General features: G+C 42.3%; 1 protein-coding gene across 1 annotated transcript; it reads left to right on the top strand.

The window, feature by feature from the left end:
• The first annotated feature begins 98 nt into the window (after positions 1–98).
• On the top strand, positions 99–21,652 carry appbp2 (amyloid beta precursor protein (cytoplasmic tail) binding protein 2). The gene is made up of 14 exons (XM_079514477.1): positions 99–205; positions 702–885; positions 6,623–6,711; positions 10,330–10,481; positions 12,373–12,496; positions 13,197–13,365; positions 14,332–14,421; positions 15,336–15,403; positions 16,008–16,113; positions 16,510–16,634; positions 17,126–17,211; positions 18,452–18,642; positions 19,717–19,882; positions 20,630–21,652. Exons 2-14 carry the CDS (start codon positions 748–750, stop codon positions 20,890–20,892), a joined length of 1,767 nt encoding a protein of 588 aa, XP_079370603.1. The 5' UTR covers positions 99–205; positions 702–747; the 3' UTR covers positions 20,893–21,652.
• The last annotated feature ends 575 nt before the right edge of the window (positions 21,653–22,227 follow it).

Below are 22,227 nucleotides of genomic sequence, written 5' to 3'. Positions count from 1 at the left end.
ACGGAGTAAAGGGAGTGGAAATGGAACGGAGTAAAAAATAATGAGCTAAAGAGGCAAAAAAACACCCGATGCACGAAAAGCTGTCTGCAAAGGAAAGAACGGACAGCGATAGAGATGAAGGAGGAGAGGGATGTAAAATCGGACAGCGCTCAAGGGATTGTCGTAACTCAGCTAAAGTGCAATTATCACTAGCTAGAATTCAAAGGTTTGTATGACGGGGACTCGTACAGAAAGTTATTGTTATTATTTTTTTTTTTACTGTAGATGGTCAAATCAGATGTAGCTGTTTAGAGTTAGGATAGGAGGAGGGCTGTCGGTCGTCAACACCAAGGATTTATCAGTGATGTAACGATTGGGCCTATACTATCCTCCGCCGTACGTGTCGCGCGCCGAAAATAGCCGATCTACAAGCTCACAGCGCATCGCGTTCGTGACGCGCTGTGAGCTTGTAGGCTGATATAAATCGGGCTTCAGCGCCATCTAGCGGAAGTGCTTTATCTAAAAGGTTGTAATTTATTCTTCTTTCGAAGAAGGACGAAAGGAAAATGTACGGGCATTTTTGCCATTTTAAATACTTTAAATTTTCACACGACTACAGATTACAGTTGTCGAAAAAGGGCTCGATGGGGCTCTGATATAGCATAACACTTCCGCGATGCCTTGTGATGTCACCGTCTCATCCTTGGAATCTTTTATCCTAGGCTGCTGTTGGGGTTTTTTTTTTGGAGAGGGGAGAGAGAATACAATATGGCTGCTGTAGAGCTCGAATGGATCCCAGAGACGCTGTACAACACGGCTATTTCGGCCGTGGTGGACAACTACAGCCGCTCCAGGAGGGACATACGCTCGCTGCCAGAAAACATACAGTTCGACGTCTATTATAAGGTAAGGTGGATCGATTCCCCGGTGTTGTCAGCGGCCCAAAAGGCCGTCCGAGTGAACGGATCGGTTATTCGTTTTAGCTCTTAGCTGCTAAAGTGAGCTCTGTCAAAAAAGAGAGGCAGTGGGTTAGCCTAGCTGGGTTATAACCAAGCCTCATTCTTCAGAATTGCTATTGTAAAAAAAGTTTTGAAAACCAATCGAATCACTCGTTGTTTGTTCTTTTGCCATCGAAGCTGTCGTTGGTGAAATAATCACCCGGTTTCGTGTCGGATGCTTACAGTAACGTTAGTTGTGTTTTGATTTAAAGAGAACCGATCCTCCCACCCAGGGGTCTTCTTAACTTAATGGGCATATCATATGCATGCACTGTAACGTAGGGCTGGGCAGGGCTGGACGATATCAACAAGACCCATTCAATCACACTAGTCAGGGTTCAGGACTGACTTGTTTACTAGTGTTGTTGTTGTTGTTGTTATAGTAGTATATAAACAGAAACATGCTGTTTCACTCAGCTAGAACAGTCTACTCTAAGTTCATAAAATGTAATTTTACTGTAATGTCACATTTAGTGAGCCCCCCCCCCCCCCCCCCCCCAATCATGGAATACTTAATTGGAAGAATAGTATTCAATAATGTTTCCTATTTAATTCACCTATACTGGGGCAACATCCACACTAAGGTGTTTTCATTGTAAATTAAAACCACACACAAGAGTTGTAGCAGTTTTGTCAGGAATGATCTCTGTCCATAACTCCACAGATCACATATCACCATTCACGTACCCTATAACTGTGCAATGTGTGCATTTGTGTACCGACCAGGCATATCACATTTTGACATTTGTCAGCCATTTTACATTTATTTGACTGTGGATTTAGATTGGGGAGGGGTGTTTAAGTCGTTTTAGGTTGCCACAGGCATGCGTCTGTGCTGAAACGCACACATGCTGTTAGTCTCTATTGTCACAATGATGGGTAATGTTCTTAGACTTGTGATTGTATAGAACTAAACGGGAATGTGTATTTTAGAGATTTTCGCTTGCAGATACACATTATGTGCTCCGTGAGTGTGCATATCTTCCTATATACATATTATATACATACATTCCTATATACATCTATATATATCTACCTAATACTATTAGTATTGTTATAACCAGAGCAGCCTGATTGAAACAAATGTTCATTGTTTCATTTGAGGTTTGGCACTTGGTAGTGTGGTACCACTATTGATATTGCTCAAAGAATAGGATAATTCAAATTTCAAAGTCAAAATTGAGCAAAAATTTTATATTAGTTAAACAACAAAAATAACCCAGGATTGAAGATTGTTTTTGCTCATGTCTATAAGATGGCAAAAACAAACTAACAAAGCAATTTACAACAAATGTTTCGTGAACACCAGTGTCTACTCACTCTACTGTACATCATCGTTTTCAAAATGTCTCCACTCCACTCGTCCAGACTAACATGCATTGCCAGAGTTTTCACAAGGGGTTTAAAAAAATACCAGAGTGGTGTGGATGCTACGTAGGTGCAAGCACATGCAGAAGTGATGTGTTTTCAAATTAAAACATCTTAGTGTGGATGTGAGCTGGTTGACATGAATGAATGTATCTTCTATGTTTTCTATTTCCTTGTTGGGAGCTGAATTGAACAAGGTGGACCCTCTTGTAAACAAGTGTAATGCTTAATTGGGTCGTCCACTCACAGTTAACAGTCTTTGTATTGAGTTTGTGCTTGAAATGTACTGTAATTCTGCAAACTGTTACATATTTCAATCAATCAATCAAGCTAACTTGTAACTACAACTAAGCACAATGCCAGCAGCATGGACATGGAGCATTGATAAATGGCAAGAAGATATAAACCTGACCTGCTAAATATAGATTTCAGTTTGGCAATATTCAAACATTATTAGTATTCATACAAATTACAATTTGGCAACATGGTGAAGTGACAAGACCTGCCACTTACACAGGACCACTCAGAAAGTACAAGGACTCTGCAATCACTTCTTCTTTAGCACAAAGCCAGCAGAGTATATTATGTTCAGACAGGCAGGATTCATAAGCGGCACAGCTTAATATTTCTATAGTAGATTGCATTAACAGAAAGTGTGATAGCCACAACATTTAGCAGAGCAGCGAGTATTCTAGTGACGGGAAATACCGTGGGAAGAGGTGTATGTTACTGAATGCTCCCCTGAGTTCATGCTCAGCTTCCTGTCCTTGTAATGTGCTTTGGATCAACACAGTTAGGACACTGAGCACACAGCTCACTCGTCAAGTTCATTGGATCTTTGCAGTTATGTCAGTGAGCCCCCCGCCCCCGCAGTGCAACTGAATTTCACCACACCCTGGCTTTTCACATACCTTTTTAAAAAAATACATTTCTAGAGCCTACAGCATGAATTATCACCTGGAGAGTCAAAAACATTCCCACATTATTAGACTGTACAATCGAGATGGATTGGGATGGGAAAGAAGGGTAGAGGGGCGGAATGACATACAGAAACGCAGGTCTTGAGTTGAATTTGAATGTAGGACATTGCAATTATATGCTACGTACAATCCTACATGCACACAAACTGGTCGAGACACCAGGCTCACAATCCCAGTCCAACATCTTTTAATCCCAATTGAGACAGGCCTTAACCCATTTTGGGCGGGAACCCCTTTTGGTGTTTTAAACATTGTTATAATTTAGCTATTGAAAAATATTAATATTTTTGAAAAATCGTGAAAATATTTATTTCAGAAAACTGGAGGATTTAGAAGAGTTTTTTTAAATTTCGAGGTCAGGCCGACTTTTTTCAATCTTGTATCAACCTCATATTCAACTGCTTAGAAAGCTCAGTCCAGAATGATTCCCATTCACAATGTTTTAAATGTATCCTTCCTGAGGTCAAGTCAAGACTACTTCCTCTGATTTAAAAAAGGCAATATGAGTGGGGGCAAACTAAGTGAGCAGAGCAGCAGGAAGACTCATCCCATTTGTAAGTGCTAGCCAAATACTCAAGGTCACCAACCGATTAGTATATGAAGAGTGGTCATCAGAAAACAAAGAATCAGTGAAGAACTGGGGTTGTTGCTTCATCAAATGTATCACAAATGTACAATCACTCACTTCACTAGCCACTTTTATACAGAGATCCCGCAATAATAGCCTTTGTTGTATTGCACAGAGAAACCGCTGTATTCTCAAACCAGAGACCTCTTCAAGATTGATTTTCTGCTCCCAACATGATGGCCTTTAGGATAGGCTTAGCCTGTTTAACTTAAAACATTTCCCAACGGTTTCAATCTGGACCGAACCAGTTATACTGACTGAGTTTGACCTCTAGGGGACAAGACTCTTTTGGCACAGTTTTCATTATGTTACCTACTGTACATCATTATTTTTGGTGTGTGACACTTCAAAGTTTAATATGGTTAATTTACAAGATTATTTAAGTGTTGAAGTTATCGAAAAACACTGGAATGTTTTGTTTACACACACATATTTGTGATGTGTATGCTGTTCAGCCCTATTTGCCCCTTTGTCCTGGAAGAGTGGGATACAGTTCATGACTTGTTGACCACATAACTAATGTCCTGGGTTCAATGAGTTTATGATTCAAGACTTGTGTTGCTTTAGTCACTTGACTCTTTGTTGCCCAGCCCTGCCCTAAATAAAGCAGAAAGCCATAAAATAATAGTAGAAAGGTCTTTGCATGCCTCATCATGACACATGAATAACTTATTATTTATTCTGTAATATATCAGCTAAAGAGCTATAATAGAGTAAAAACTAAATTGTGGAACATAGACCAGTATTGACACTGGACTGGATGACATCCATCACAGAATCCAACATGTAGAGGCACTGAGTATACCAACTTCCAGCTCAGCACATTTTGATGACATGCCAGGCATCAGCGAATCGCTTTGTTTGAACTTCTGAACAGTGCAGAGTATGCTGAAGCCTGCTTTAAAAACAGTCAGAAACATAATTAGCCTATCGTTCTTGATTGATTGGCTAGGCAGATAGTTTCATATACATAGCCTAACAGCCGACACGTCATTTTAGATGGACATAATTGTCTTTTTCCAGTGAAAATACGCTGTCCTGTAGTACAGACAATAAGTCTGAACATGGTGGACCCTGTTGTAAACAAGTGTAATGCTTAATTGGGTCGTCCACTCACAGTTAACAGCCTTTGTATTGAGTTTGTGCTTGAAATGTACTGTAATTCTGCAAACTGTTAATAAAATTTTCAATCAATCAATCAAAAAAAGTCTTCCGATGTAAGAATAATAAATGTAACTGAATGGGTTATCTATCTGCTCATTCAAAACGTTCTGGAATATGCCGATTATGCCTAACAAGCTACAAAAAAGTACTAGGTAATCTGAGTGCAGTTAGTAAACATGCTTACTATCATCATGTAGTTTAAAAAGCAGGTGGCGTGCGCACATCCAGTTCCTTGCTGGTGCTGGACAAAAGGTAGATGCATACAGAGAAGGAGAAGTCGGCACACAGTCTTTGCTCCAACAGTGTTTATTTTGTTAAAACACCATTTCATTCAGGACACGACGTTTCGGCCGTGAGCGGCCTTCATCAGGTGATGGTACTATCACCATGTAACCTGTAGTTCGACAATAGTACAATATAACAAAACAATGTGCAAACGATTAACTGTAGTTATCACAGGTGTTATAAAACTAATAATAATAACGACACATTGAAATTTGAAAAATACAGCTGTTTGATTACCCGATTGATCCTAGTTTGTCCGATAAGTACTTGACTACACTGAAAGACAGTTAATCAGTTGCTAAACTGAGGTGTGCTGTGTCAATCACTTCTAACTGTTCCATCCTGACTATAGGTTATGTCATTGGGCTCTCTGTGTTTCTGTCTGTAGTAGAGTAGAGTAGCTACTCGGAGTTACACAATATGTATAAACTTTAATACCGTTAAGATAAAATATACTAAAATATACTTCTTGGTAGTTTTGCTCAACAACAATAAAGAGTACTACAAATGAAGTGTAATTTGATTGGGACCATAGTACTGTTCCAGGATGTCATGTCACTCATAATTCCAGAGTGTATAGGGCAGGGGTGCCCACACTTTGTTTGACTTGAGACTTGAGAGCTACCTTCAAAATGACCAGCTCAACAACATCTACCCACCGCAAAAATATCCCATTGCTGAACATAGTTTAAAAATGTACCTGAATAGCGGCACTGGCATTACATAATATGACAAACGCACTTGGAATGGGGACATAGAGGGGGGGGGGGGGGTGGAATTATAATTTTATTTCTTTTTTTTAATAACTTTAAATTTACTGATTTGTTGTTTGCGCACAACACTCTAGAAAATAAAGTATTCCATTGTGGGTTAACGGCCATTTTTGTCAATAAATCAAGACAACTTAATTCAAGTGTCAGATGACAAATTATTATTTTATCTAAATTAGATAATATGTTGTATGCCATGTCATGTGGTCTACCTGCACAGCCTTTGTGATCTACTGGTAGATCGCGATCTACCTTTTTGGGCACCCCTGGTATATGGGCATAGCCTTCTGCTCAGAGGTCATTTGATCTCTCTGTTGACTCGCCCATCACCTTTTGTTTCCTCACTGATGGACTGTCATCCACATTGTTGTGAGTGAACAGAGTTCCTTTTGCTCACCGTGTTCATCTCAATGTCCCCCTCTCTCCTTGTCTGTCCCTTTCTCTCCTCAGCTTTACCAGCAGGGCCGGCTCTGCCAGCTGGGTGGGGAGTTCTGTGAACTGGAGGTCTTTGCCAAAGTCCTACGGGCCTCAGACAAAAGGTGAGAACACAATGGGACCGACCGGGATGGAAACAAACATCTGTATGAAAGGAAGCGCTTCTGCTTTTTGACCCGTCTGTGTTTAGGCCCCTCCGTGTGTGTTTATGCACCTCCGTGTGGCTGTGATCAGAGTGGCCAAAACAAAGAATATTATTATTGTACAGTACCAGTATATGGGATATAATGAATAAAACCTTGAATCTTGACCACCTTACTATACATTATCCTGCTTATTACATGGCTAATTACAAGCAAAATAAATAATTTGACTTACAACGTTCCGCTTTCATAGCAACATGAATTAATAGAATGGCGGTGTGCTGTCAAGAAACAAAAGACTGCAAGAGTGCTATGATTGATAAATCAGAATTGAGTATTCAACAAAATCATGTAATAATGACATAATTACAGGAACTCCTTCCAAACACACACACACACACAATTAATGGAATGGATTCAGTAAGACGGGGTCAGCAACCTTTTTGACATGAAGTGCCATGTTTTTATTTTCTTGATAATTATGACACCACATCAAAATAAAAAATATATATTAAAAAAAAACTGTCTTATGCCAGTGTGCCAGTGATCACCCTCCCCTGTGTCAATGTTGGCGCCCGTGCCCATGGTTGTTTAACCCATTTTGGGCGGGAACCCCTTTTGGTGTTAGCATTATGTTATGGCAGCGGTGGCCGAACGGATAGCGGCGCGGTCTAGATACCGGAAGGTTCCCAGTTCGAACCAGCCGCCCGACACGTTAAAATTACCACCGCTGAAATGCCCTTGAACAAGGCATCAACCACTACGATGAAATGTGTTCTATGAGCAGGGCCTGGCTGGAAACAAGTTCTTGAGCTTAGCCCAGATACCCTGGGTAAATATAGATTTCATTTCATTTCATTTCATTTCATTTCATTTCATTTCATTTCATTTCAGCTATTGAGAAATAGCAGATCTACAAGCTCATAGGTTGTAGGTCTGCTATTTTTGAAAAATCGAAGAACGACTGACATAGAAACATAGCTTTTTCAGAGTACTGTCAGGATGTAGAAGACATTTCTAGAATCTGATCTCAGGTCAAAATGGGTTAAGATTTATAATGAGCAGCAAGTCGTATCATCAACCGTTTGGTTTTACAAAGGTGACAGAACCCACATCTATAGCAGCAGTCATACAAATATAGGATGTCATTATTTAATTCACTTTTCATCTTAAAAGCTAATCGCAAGGTGCCACTTTTTGTTGTCTGCTGTATTAGAAGTCTTATCTTCTAAGCGTCGGGCAGGCAACGTGTCTCATTCCCTGTGGACCATGCCTTAAAACCACTGGCTTTTCTCTGGTTATACAAGCCTGAATACATGAGTTGTGGGATGTGAGTGTGACCATGTCACCTGTTGACCTAATCTCCCCCCCCACCGTATTTGCCTTAGTTCCCAATGACTATGTTCTTATTTTACCTGTCAGGGGCTCCACAGAAACAACTTACGGCCAAGCTACACCAGGCTTTTTGCGCACACAACGCGCGCGTTTACCCTAAACCCATGCGTTGAATTTAGGTCCAGTCCTATTTTAAAAAACGCACGCGTGGGCCGCGCGTTTAGGGTAAACGCGCAAGAAAAGCCTGGTGTAGCTTGGCCGTGAGAGGTCATTGTTCTTTCCACTTGTTAAGGAAACTTCAAACGGCACATACTGTACTAACTCTGCTAACCATGTTGTACTTGTTAAATCGGTACAAATGGCAACAAAATTAATTTGGCTTTCAGAGTGATGACATCTCTGTGTGAAATCAGATTGCAAAGTGTCATCATGGCACTGTAGCTCAGTCAGTAGAGTGCTTTCCTTTGATATGCAAGCTTCTGGGTTCGATACCGGGCACCACTAGCTCAGCATATGACCATGGTAGACGTGTGGTAAGGGCTGGTACCTGAGAAGAAAAGGGTCCCGCACACTGTCTTCACTTATAGAGCAGCAGTTTTATTCAGAGTGACAACATTTCGGTCTAAACGACCTTCATCAGGTATCTCGGGTCAAGGTCGTTTAGACCGAAACGTTGTCACTCTGAATAAAACTGCTGCTCTATAAGTGAAGACAGTGTGTGGGACCCTTTTCTTCTCATGATTGGCATTTGGTTGCCCTGCTCCGACGCACCTGTCCTTGTAGGTGTGCACAAGGCCTTTTCTCTACAAGGTAACTGGTAGGTACCAGTAGGTGTGGCACTCAATCAGCAATCCATCTCCCTTGTCTAGGGCCTTGTAAAGGGGGATAGAGGCCCTTGTTGCTTGGCTGATGCCAACAATACGCCATTTAACCCATTTAGACCTGAGGACGATTCTATGTCATTCTCAAAACATTTTCATGTCAAGAATCCCCAAAATGATATGTAATTGGCCGCCGACCCCCATCTGAAAATATGTTGTTCCAGGGACAGCCACTGAGTAGGAAAAAAATGGTGGTGTTTTATCATGAACATTAGTGAGGACCAATTATATGAAGAGATGTTGAAAAGTGGTGAAGTGGTCCTTTAAAGCTGCTATAAGCAATAATATGTCCAAATTTGAATGACCTTTTTATTTTTTTATTCTTTGGTATTCAGCCAGCAATGGGTAGAATGCTAGTCTCTGTGACCCATTGCTGACTGTCTGAATACCTAAAAAATAAAAAGGTCATTAATATGTTGACATATTATTGCTTATTATTATCATTAACCAAATGCTTAAAACACCAAAAGGGGTTCCCGCCCTGAATGGGTTTAAGCATCACAGCGGACCATGACAGTGTTGCCACAGTGACTTAGTTGTGTTGTTTTGTGGTCTCTCTAGACCAGTGTTTCCCAACTTTTTTGTCCCAGGGCACACTTTTCATAGCCTAAAAATAGCTCACATGCAATGTGAAATGCCACCTAATTCTTAATCCTTTTCCTTGTCTTTATTATGGCCCAACTTGTGAAAGCTGCATGCTTTTATTGTGAAGGGTCTCAGTTCTCACAGCCTGCATATTTCCACGTGCTGAAAATAGCTGATCGACAAGCTCACAACACGTTGCGTCCGCAACGCGTTGTGAGCTTGTAAATCAGCCATTTTCAGCATGGAACACGTGTACGACAAAGAATAAATCAGGCATCACTGCGCTTCTGTGGAGGATTTTGTTCGCCGAACGAGGCGAACAAAATGTATGGACACTTGGACAGCTATTTTTCGTGGCACAACAACGTCACGTTTACTTTACCTCCTCAGTGTTTGGGTCGGGATATGTAGGACTATGTGTCTGCTGTCTACGTGCGCTCCAGTCTTACTGGAGGGGGTGAAATGTAGCGTCTTCTGGATGCATCTCTTTAGCATTAACATTTCAATGGCCGAGGGTCGTTAGTCTATTGTTCCGTAGTTGTTGTTATCGCACGTCTAATGGTTAGACGTGTGACAACAACAACGATTGCTTTCGGTGGAGCGTTAGTGTTATTTTCGGTCAAATCAGGCGGCACACCTGGACACATCAAATCATAGCATATATGTTGTTAAAAGTGCCGCGGCACAAAGGTTGGGAAACACTGCTCTAGACATCTGCTGCACCACTGCTTCCAGGCTCTGATGGACCATGTTGTGTTGTTTTGTGGTCTCTCTCTAGACATCTCCTGCACCACTGCTTCCAGGCTCTGATGGACCATGGCGTGAAGGTGGCTTCAGTCCTGGCCAACTCATTCAGCCGGCGCTGCTCCTACATTGCAGAGTCTGACGCCCACGTCAAAGAGAAGGCCATTCAGTTTGGGTTTGTTCTGGGTAGGTGGCAGGGATCAAACAAGATTAACTTCTTCCACAACCACCAATGTGTCTGTGGAGTGGTACTGTATTAAAAAACTGAGACAGGTGGCCTACATACAGTTTGCCCTGATATGACTTGCCTGGGGGAACATAATGCTAGAGTGTTCCTGCCAGGTAGCCAAACATTAAAACACATCCATCCAGTTTTCTTTCTCTGATTGTCCTATTTTTAAGGAGCCCTGTATTCAAGCTAATAGAGCAGAGATTATGTCACAAAAGAAACTGACAACAACACACTCACTATTCGTTTGTGTGTTCATGCGCTTGTCAGACACCTGACATCATTTTGAAATTTCAAAAGTCATTTTTTGTTCTCCCTTCATTCCAGTGGCGTATAGACAAACCAAAAGGCCGAAAAGTGAATCCCATATTTAACCCATTTAGGCCTGACGTCGAAAAAAAAAAATAGTCTTCTGAAAGAATATGATATTCAAAGATTTGTGCCACATTTTCACGATTTTTAAAAAATAGCAGACCTACAAGTTCGTAGCGCGCCACTCTGTGGCGCGCTATGAGCTTGTAGATCTGCTATTTTTCAATAGCTAAAGTATAACATAATGCTTAGTTAAAACACCAAAAGGGGTTCCTGCCCAGAATGGATTAAGTTTGTGAGCACATGGACATCAATAAGGCCTAATAAGACAAAAACACAAGTCAATATAAGCTAAATGAATATACCAGGGGTGTCTGGTGATGCAACCTGTTAGTGGACTAATCATATGTGCCATGTGAGTTACAGGGACCCAAGTTTACTTTTCAGCAGGCATTCGATTTTTTGTATACTTCTAGCACAGGGGTTCTCAACGTTTTTGGCCGGGGACCCCCGGAAATGCTTTGGCAATGTCTCGGGACCCCCGCCCCGCCCCCTCCCGACCCCCAATATAAATTGACTGCTACAATAACCTTAAACCATTTTGGGCGGAAACCCCTTTTGATGTTTTAAGCATTGTTATAATTTAGCTATTGAAAAATAGCAGATCTACAAGCTCATAGCGCGCCACCGAGTGGCGCGCTACGAGCTTGTAGGTCTGCTATTTTTATTTATTTTTTAATAATTTGGGGACCCCCTAAAATAATTTGGCGACCCCCCCCCCCCCCGAGGGGTCGCGACCCACGGGTTGAGAACCCCTGTTCTAGCAGATGAGTTTCTGAGAAGTGGAACCGAGTAAATGGCACAAGCACATGGCTTGTTATATTTTGTTACTGAGCTACTTCCCAAACATGCTGCTTTAGAACGGGTTTGTCTGCTCGGCCTAACGATCATGTTCAGTCCTCGTATGACCGTTTACTGCAACCAAGTAATGGGAAACGTTGTTGGTGTAACCAACTCTTACTTCCTGGAATCATCACAAATGATAAAGATCTCAATCAAGATGTTGGTCTGCTATTTCATCCCCCCCCCAATTTCCCCCACTTTTGAAATATAATTGCAAGAAGTTGACAAATGTAAATAAAATAAAAACAAGTTTGAAACACATTTTAATTGATTTTGTTACAAATTGTGATTTAATAAAAGGACCTAAAAGTAAGACTGTACGATATTTCCCCGAATTTAAAGTAGAGGCTTTTAATCTGGAGAAAGCTGCTGAAACAAAATAGAGCTATAAACTGTGATAGACAATTTTAGTGTCTATCATAGTATATATGTTGTTATATTTGACAATTTTGGAGAAATTATGTACTCCAAAAGCTTTTGCATTGATTCACAATTAATATATATAACATCCACAAATTTGACCGTATTACATTTAAGCTAAGGGCACTAATGTCCCATTTTATTGTGTGTGAGTGCAGTTAATAAGGTTAATCTTTGTACCTAATGTTAATATCTCCATAATGTGCCATGTAGGTGGCTTCCTGTCTGATGCGGGCTGGTATGGGGATGCAGAGAAGGTGTTCCTGTCGTGCCTGCAGCTGTGCACGCTCCATGATGAGGTCCTGCACTGGTACCGCGCTGTGGAGTGCTGCGTCAGGTCAGACTCCAATACCTTTGGTCTTAACTCATCAACTACCACGGACAGCTTTTACAACCCCCCCTCCCCCCAATGGACCTGACTGCCAAGAACGACTTTCACCTTCATCCCAGTGACCAGTGTTGTTTTTGGCAGCAAATTTAGATTTTAGGTTTAGTCATAGTCTCTTGAATAGTTTTCATTTAGTCTTAGTCACATGTTTGTCACCTGGAATGTCTTGATGTTAGTCTAGTTTTAGTCGACTAAATGTCAAGATTTTAGTCGACTAAATGTCAAGATTTTAGTCGACTAAATCTACAGTTGATTTAGTCGACTAAATTGTATTTTGGCGGGGCTTTGATGCCGTCGTAATGACAGTTTTTACACTTGCTGAAAATAACCGATCTACAAGCTCACAACGCGACGCGTTGTGAGCTTGTAGATCGGCTATTTTCAGCATGCAACCAATTGTAAAATGACTTATACTGGATCTCTTGTCCACTAGTCCCTTCTTAGCATTTTAGTCTAGTTTTTATTTGTTGATGAAATTGTCAGTATATTTAGTCTTAGTTTTAGTCACCATAGCTTAGTTTTCATTTAGTTTCCATTCAGTTTTCGTCAGTGAAAAAACGTAGTCGACGAACATTTTCCGTCTTAGTTTTAGTCGACGAAATCAACACTGCCAGTGACCAGATCTCTTTTTGTTTCCCTGTCTCCATAGACTGCTCCATGTTCGCAATGGCAACTGTAAGTATCACCTGGGGGAAGAGACCTTCAAGTTGGCCCAATCCTACATGGACAAACTAGCCAAACATGGTCACCTGGCCAACAAGGCAGCGCTGTACGGCGAGCTGTGTGCCTTGCTTTTCGCCAAAAGCCACTACGATGAGGTACGCCTGGCTGTACAGAAATTGATTGATTGATTAGTTTGCAGAATTACAGTACATTTCAAGTACAACTCAATACAAAAAACTGTTAACTGTGAGTGGAAGACACCATAAAGACACTTGTTTACAATAGGGCCCACCATTTTCAATTCATCAAAACATTAAGAGACGTACGAATATACACAACTATATAGTCAAAACAGGAAAGCTGACACTTACTCTGCAGCAGAATGTGTCTCTGTGGTGTGTTATAGGAGGTAGTAGCCATACTGTATGTGATATGGATGTTTGTAGATTACACTGGATAATAGTGAGGTTGATATTTCCACCGTATTGATGGGTGATGTGTTGGATGAATTATGCTTTACATGTATGCAATGTGTGAGCTTTTAAATGACTCATTTGGGGATGTCTGGACCTCACCGACACAATGGGCCTCATTCACGAAACGTGTACAATCAATCAGATTTTATACTAAAGGCTTATATAATATCCTGCCATTCTTCATTAGCCCATTATTTGCACCTGCAACGTTAAACCTAAGTTTCTTCTTTCTCATTTATACATAAAAATATTTCATTTATATCTCGTAACAAACATCACGCAAGGGACTCGCTTGCCAAATACACCAGATCTACAAGCTGGCAAAGCATTGCAATGCAAAGCATTGTAAGCTTGTAGATCTGTTTTCAGATTTGGCGAGTGATTCATCCGGTCTTTATGGTGTTAAACCGGCCATGAAACAATGCAAATGATGCACACATTTGCATTGTGTGCATCATTCGGAATCCATCATCTGATACGCCTGATGTCCACACAAATCCACACATTTTTACACACCCTTTCATGAATCCCACGTTGGTCTTTACTTAGGAACAGACACACTAAAATATAGTAGAAATTTAAGTGAGCCTCACTTGACTGTTTTCACCTATCTGTTAAAGACTTACTCCCTGTCATGTCCCACAGGCATACAGATGGTGTATAGAAGCCATGAAGGAGATTACACCAGGCCTGCCTGTCAAAGTAGTGGTGGACGTCCTCAGACAAGCATCCAAGGTCAGCTTCACATCGCTGGTTCCTGTCACATTACGTCACGGCATGTTGGTGAAAGCGGATGGTCAGCTTGTCATAGAAATCTGATCCATGAAGCATACTGGTAGCTGACTGGGTACTGTGTCAATCTGATCCATGAAGCATACTGGTAGCTGACTGGATACTGTGTCAATCTGATCCATGAAGCATACTGGTAGCTGACTGGATACTGTGTCAATCTGATCCATGAAAGCATACTGGTAGCTGACTGGATACTGTGTCAATCTGATCCATGAAGCATACTGGTAGCTGACTGGATACTGTGTCAATCTGATCCATGAAGCATACTGGTAGCTGACTGGATACTGTGTCAATCTGATCCATGAAGCATACTGGTAGCTGACTGTGGATACTGTGTCAACGGCAATGACAAAATCACATGACACGTTGCTAGTTTGATTCTGTCTGGAGAGAGACCTGTATTGCATGTCCTTCAGCACAATTATCTGCGGTGGTTGCCTGCCACTTTACATGGCAAACAACCACACAGAAGGACTCCTTAATCCCCAAACCTTTCACAGCAGACATGTTGACATACCATAGGATGTATATGGCATGCAGTGATATTATTTGGGAGTATGTTTCGTTAAAGTTATTCTGTTTTGACAGAATGTTAACTGTAAAGAAGACGTTGTACACACACTGTCGTTGAGTTTAACCTAAATTTAACTAATTTAATTAATGTTATAACCATGTATGGCTTGTCACAAATTTCACAATGTGTGCTTGCGAAAAAAGGTCTATAAGTAAACTGTTAATTCGCCATGTCAAGGGCCTTTACGGACCATGTTCCATGGATCCTACTTTTATAACTACTCGTATACTGTATTAATATGCATAAGGCATAACGTTGTGGATGTTTCTCTGACTGCGTGCAGGCCTGTGTGGTGAAGAGGGAGTTCAGGAAAGCAGAACAGCTGATCAAACATGCAGTGTTCCTAGCAAGGTAATGGATCATATTGTATAGGTCAGATTGATAGCATTTTTATGTAGACTAATAATAATAATAATAATAAAAACATCCAATGGTTTTAAAAGGTGCAACATAAAAGTATCACTTTTAACAAAATAATGTGTGTGAAATAATAATTTTGATCATTTAGTCGGGTGCAAAATTATTGTTAGTTTCATCAACTGACCTTAACCCATTTTGGGCGGGAACCCCTTTTGGTGTTAGCATTATGTTATGCTTTAGCTATTGAAAAATAGCAGATCTACAAGCTCATAGTGCGCCACCAAGTGGCGCGCTACGAGCTTGTAGGTCTGCTATTTTTTAAAAATCGAAGAACGACTGACATAGAAACATAGCTTTTTCAGAAAACTGTCGGGATGTAGAAGACATTTTTAGAATCTGATCTCAGGTCAAAATGGGTTAAAGGCAGCTGATGCAGGTACTATTCAGGAAAATAGGAAACAACAGAGGTGTTGTGGAGTGTAGTGCAACATCTAGTGGTTTCATGTTGTAGAACCTTTTTAAGACATTGGATAATATATAATAAAAGAAAACAATCACTTTTTTAACTTCCGAATGCTTTTCTTTTGTATTGCAGAGAACACTTTGGACACAAGCATCCCAAATACTCGGACACGCTGCTAGATTATGGCTTTTACTTATTAAATGTAGACAACATATGCCAATCCGTTGCCATTTACCAGGTAGGTCCTGTCTGTATTGAGCACGCAAATGACAAAACGTATGTTGCTAATCCTAAATACTTTACTACTGAACACCAGTGTGGTAAATTCTATTCTGTTCAGAAGCTACTTCCAGATTAACCCATTTTGGGCGGGAACCCCTTTTGGTGTTTTAAACATTAGGTTATAATTTAGCTATTGAAAAAAAATATAGAAAAATCGAAGAACGACTGACATAGAAACATAGCTTTTTCAGAAAACTGTCAGGATGTAGAAGACATTTTTAGAATCTGATCTCAGGTAAAAATGGGTTAGCAGTACGTGGAGAAAGAATCCAGAATAAGTAATATAGTGTATATTTGCAAATGTATATAACGGAAACCATATTTGGTGTCTCACCCCATTCTCTCTGCCCAGACGGCCCTGGACATCAGACAGTCTGTGTTTGGGGGGAAGAACATCCATGTGGCCACGGCGCATGAAGACCTGGCCTACTCCTCCTATGTACACCAGTACAGCTCTGGGAAGTTCGACAACGCTCTGTGAGTACGAGGAAGCCCTGGACGGAGTCTGGGGGACTGCTATTTGTGGCCCTGCAGGGAGGAAGCCCTGGATGGAGTCTGGGGGTCTGCTATTTGTGGCCCTGCAGGCTAATTACATTGCAGAGACGGTGGACTGTGACTCATGCCGTGTCACAGTGTGCAGGCTCGTTCTTACCGTGTTGTTGAAGGTCATTGAATAGCGATGGGTACGGAGAACTAGTGCCAATAATGGTGGTGGTTCTTGATTGGTTTTAAGACTTGTAACTGAAATAGCAGCATCCGGTGTGGTGTGGTGTGGTGTGGTGTGTGTGTGTGCACACTGGAGGAGCGCTCAATTCACTGAGTGATTATGTTTTGACCTCCATGACTCCGGTCGATATCGGGAGAGTAGCAGTGTTTTTGAAAAACAATTTTCTTAAAGGGAAACAACTTGATTTTCTCAGAATTGTTTTTTCTGTGTGATGGTAACTTGAATGTGTCTCTCTCTCTAGATTCCATGCAGAACGTGCCATAGACATTATAACTCACATTCTCCCTGAGGACCATCTGCTGCTGGCCTCCTCCAAGAGAGTCAAAGGTAAGCCAAGCAGCTCATTGCCTGCCACTGTGTAGAAAGGTCGGTGCCTGTGCCAAGTGTGCCATAGAGAAGACAAACAGACACGGTGGTATGTGTAATATGTGTTTGTGAGTCTATGATTTATTTGTTATTGGGGGAGGAGTTGGTCGGGGTTCAGGGAAGCCAAACAAAGATGGTTAATTTAGGAAGATTCGGGAGGGCGAATCTTCCTAAATTATCCCATTTTGGGCGGGAACCCCTTTTGGTGTTTTAAACATTATGTTATAATTTAGCTATTGAAAAATAGCAGATCTACAAGCTCATAGCGCACCACCGAGTGGCGCTATGAACTTGTAGGTCTGCTATTTTTTTTTTAAATCGTTAAAATGTGCCTCAAATCTTTCAGAAAATTGTCATGATTTAGAAAACTTTTTTTTTTTAATTTTATTTTAATGTCAGGCCTGAATGGGTTAACCATCTTTGGACCAATTAACCAATAGGAGGGAAGAATATCTACGAGCTCTCAAAATGTCACACTGCAACAAATTGTGAGCTTGTACATGGGGTTAAAAAATAAAGTGGGATGAAAACAAATGAATATATGAATAAATGCACTGTGTATTCCCATTTGAGTCCCTTGGCAGCCAACAAAGCTTCAAAGTAAATCGGTCAGCCTTAGTTGCTTTTACAAGTTTCCTCATGATGTTTTTTGCTTCAGAAGAACTAAACTACAATAAACCTGAGTTATAAATATCTATGGGCTGTTTTTAACTTAAAAGGGTTTAACAAATAAAACCCTCCACTAACGTAGATTCAAAATATTCAGTGCAAAAACAAAACCTGAGCATGGGATGGCAACTGGCCAGGCACACGTAATGCGTATTTAATATATTCTCATGCAAAACACATCACATTTGCCAATAGGAAAATACATCAGTCCATGAAACAGTGCAGTTGAAAATAAGATCTAGGCAAAGCAAATTTACAAAGAACTTCACAGATTTTTTACTTCATAGTCATTATGAGAACGATCTGACCACACTCGGTGGCGCGCTATGAGCTTGTAGATCTGCTATTTTTCAATAGCTAAAGCATAACATAATGCTAACACCAAAAGGGGTTCCCGCCCAAAGTTTAAACTGGCTCTGTAAAGAGTTAAAGCACAGACCGAACTGGAAAAAGCAAGCAGACCTGTAATTGACACAGCAACAGGGGACCAATGAAACACCGTTCTGAGTTGTCATGTGTGTGTTTCCCTCAGCCCTGATCCTGGAGGAGATCGCCATCGACTGTCACAACAAGGAGACGGAGGAGCGTCTCCTCCAGGAGGCTCATGACCTCCACCTGTCCTCCCTGCAGCTGGCCAAGAAGGCCTTTGGAGAGTTCAATGTCCAGACAGCCAAACACTACGGAAACCTGGGCCGTCTATACCAGTCCATGAGGAAGTTCAAGGTAGGAGAACTGTGTGTGTGTGTGTGTGTGTGTGTGTGTGTGTGTGTGTGTGTGTGTGTGTGTGTGTGTGTGTGTGTGTGTGTGTGTGTGTGTGTGTGTGTGTGTGTGTGTGTGTGTGTGTGTGTGTGTGTGTGTGTGTGTGTGTGTGTGTGTGTGTGTGTGTGTGTGTGTGTGTGTGTGTGTGTGTTGCATTTCCCTGGAACAACATATTTTCAGATGGGGGTCTGCGGACAATTATACAGATAATTCTGGGGGTCCTTGACATGAAATAGTTTGAGAACCAGTGAATCCATTCTTTCAGTATCATGTGACGTGTCAAACTAGGGGGTTTTCATAATTCTGAATCCATTCCAAGCATTCGTTTTGCACAAAAAACACTCCTTTGTCTAAAAACGGTCATAGCCGCCATCACAAATGTGATGAAATGTGATGAGGTCAGCACAGTTTGGGCAAGTGCCGAATTTAGTCCAAGGAGTGTTTTTTGTGCATCCGTGTACATACGGTACATGTACGGTATATACGGTACACGGCTGTGCTTTGGTCGATTTGTTCCACGAAACAAACTAGAATATGATATTATTACGACGCGCGCACGCACATGCACCCCCCCCCCCCCCCCCCCCCCCCCCCCACTGGTCAACGCAGCAAGTCTCTGTCCGTCGGGACGGACTTTAATTTATCCCCCAAGGAACGAACGAACAAACACACACACAGAATACGCGCACACACGCACGCACGCACGCACGCACGCACGCATTTCCCACATCATAGTGAGGGACTCATTCTAAGACATTAAATTGATTGATGAGACATTGAGACTAAAGCAGGGGGAGTCGGGCATCAAACTGGGAACATTCCTTTTCCCAGTAGTAGTAGTAGTAGTACACAACATGTACTAACCCAAGCAAACACATTGACATCACAGTAGTGTCAGTGCCAGTGGAGTCTCAGGAGATGTAAACTAACGCTTGATTTGATATCTTCAGTCGTCTTTAAGTGTGTGTGTGTGTGTGTGTGTGTGTGTGCGTGTGTGTGTGTGTGTGTGTGTGTGTGTGTGTGCACATGGCCCACCAGGAGGCGGAGGAGATGCACATCAAGGCCATCCAGATTAAGGAGCAGCTGTTGGGTCAGGAGGACTACGAGGTGGCACTGTCTGTGGGCCACCTGGCCTCTCTCTACAACTACGACATGAACCAGTACGAAGATGCAGAGAGACTCTACCTACGCTCCATCGCCATCGGTGAGCTGCGCACAATACAAATTGGGATTACTCTGTCATTCTGAGGCTGTGGCATGCCCGGGTCATGTAATTGGTTGGTTGGTTGTTTCCATTAGCAGTTGACCTGGATTCAGTAGTAGGAAGTCCCTAAGAAAAAATGTCTGAGGAAGTTTGTGTCATTTTGTAAAAATGTTATTTTCACAAAGGGGTGCATACGTTGGTTACTAACAGTCCGACAGGCATTTGTCCGACAACACCGTGGCTCCCGGCATGCGCGGCCGGTTAAAACTAACCCGCGGCCGGGTTAAAACGAACCCGTGGCTCCTGACATGCGCGGCCGGTTACAACTAACCCGTGGCCGGGTTAAAACTAACCCGTGGCTCCCGGCATGCGTGGTAGGTTACAACTAGCCCGCGGCCGGGTTAAAACGAACCCGTGGCTCCTGACATGCGCGGCCGGTTACAACTAACCCGAGGCCGGGTTAAAACGAACCCGTGGCTCCCGACATGCGTGGTAGGTTACAACTAACCCGAGGCCGGGTTAAAACTAACCCGTGGCTCCCGGCATGCGTGGTAGGTTACAACTAACCCGAGGCCGGGTTAAAACTAACCTGTGGCTTCCTGTGAGGTTAGTTTTAGGGTTGGGTTTTGGGTAGGATGTCGGGACTCATGACTGTAGGACTGTTAGTACGTCGGACCAAACACATGCACCCTTTCCACATCTGGCTTTTGGAGGATTTCAGGAGAAACTCTGAACATGTTCTCCTAGGTAAGAAGCTGTTCGGAGAGGGATACAGTGGCCTGGAGTACGACTACCGGGGTCTGATCAAACTGTACAACTCGGTGGGGAACTACGAGAAGGTCTTTGAGTACCACAACGTGCTATCCAACTGGAACCGCCTGAGGGACCGCCAGTTTGCTGTCGCCGACGCCCTGGAGGATGTCAACACCACGCCCCAGCAGACCCAGGAAGTGGTGCAGGCCTTCCTATTGGCCCAGAGCTCGGGCCCCACCCGTCCCTGCCTCGGCTGACGAGGGACTGGGGGCGATAAGACACATGGCTCTGGTTTTGGATGGGTGGGGGTAAAGGAGGGTGCTTATGAGGTGGAAAAGGGACATGGTGCTCGATGTATTATGTCACACGCCGAAGAGATACAAGCATCACTCACTGGCGAGTCCTTTTTTTTTTTTTAATGGCTGCGTATATCCTATAGTCTTGACTCCAGTGCATGTTGTAGCCATTACATGAAGCACTAGAGAAGACATGTTTTTATCAAGTCCCTCATTCACACCCACACAGACTGTTGCCTCTCGGAACGGAAGATTTCATTTCTCAAAGAGAAAGGAAACAAAATAAAAATGACCCTGCGCGCGGCGGGGCGGGGGTTTAAAAGAAAACTGTTGAAATGTCCTGTAAGGATGGCTCTGAAGCCCCCCCCCCCCCCCCCCCTCCCTCCACCACAACACACAGAATTCTATCTTCAGTTTCAACCTCTTTCTTTCTTTGAGTTTGGATTTGGGTGGACTTTAAGTTTGAATTTGAAGCAGCATCCCAGGACGGGAACCAGAAGATCTAACCATGATTTCCTCTCATCCACCTGACAGTATCCAGACCAGTGCATCATCGACACGTTTACGACGTGTCGCCACTCGTAGTGCGTTAAAAGAAGAAATGTGCGATTTTAAAATGTATCTTTTTTCTTTTTCTTTTTTTGGTCATTTGTACAGTAAAAAAAAAAGAAATAAAATGTGAGTTGTTCATTGTTTTCAGAAATAAAAAGAAAGGATAGAACACTTGAATAATATTTGAAGGATGAAGCCCCTCTGGAGTCAATGTAACCTGACTCCGCCAGATGGGGCAGCAGAGAGTACACTGGGTTCCCCCCTCCTGGGGGAACCCAGTGTACTCTCTGCTGCCCCATCTGGCGGAGTCAGGTTAGAGTCAATGTGCCCTGAGAAGAAATAGACTCTGGAGTCGATGTGCCCTGAGAAGGAATAGACTCTGGAGTCGATGTGCCCTGAGAAGGAATAGACTCTGGAGTCGATGTGCCCTGAGAAGGAGTAGACTGAACCAACCTTGGGAACGGAGTGTGATTGTATTGGACCAGTAGATTTCATATTATACACAGATTGACCATAGGGAGGTTTGTGTTGGATTTATTTAATCCCTTTCTTTTCAGATTAGTACTGACATAGCTTAATTAAAATGCCAATAATTTATATGCAACGAAATGTAATGTTATGTAGCCCTTTTTTTTTATTGCTTTTGTATTGAGTGAGCCAAACGCAACAGGTAAACTCAATATTTTTTTTCTCCAAACAAGGGACATGTAGAGGAGTGAGAAGAGCAAGGCTCTGTGTAAAGGT

Source organism: Electrona antarctica (assembly GCF_951216825.1).
Source record: "Electrona antarctica genome assembly, chromosome: 11".
NCBI classification, from domain to species: Eukaryota; Metazoa; Chordata; class Actinopteri; order Myctophiformes; family Myctophidae; genus Electrona; species Electrona antarctica.
Note: the sequence above shows the minus strand (reverse complement) of the source record. Positions and strands in the feature narration are given on the sequence as shown.

What these genes read in the sequence shown, in the direction of transcription:
- appbp2 (XM_079514477.1), top strand. Translation starts at nt 748, where the DNA reads ATGGCTGCTGTAGAGCTCGAATGGATCCCAGAGACGCTGTACAACACG. An exon ending in CATGCAGTGTTCCTAGCAAG is followed by an intron (nt 15,404 to 16,007) that starts GTAATGGATCAT and finishes TTTGTATTGCAG; the next exon opens with AGAACACTTTGGACACAAGC. An exon ending in AGTCCATGAGGAAGTTCAAG is followed by an intron (nt 18,643 to 19,716) that starts GTAGGAGAACTG and finishes ATGGCCCACCAG; the next exon opens with GAGGCGGAGGAGATGCACAT.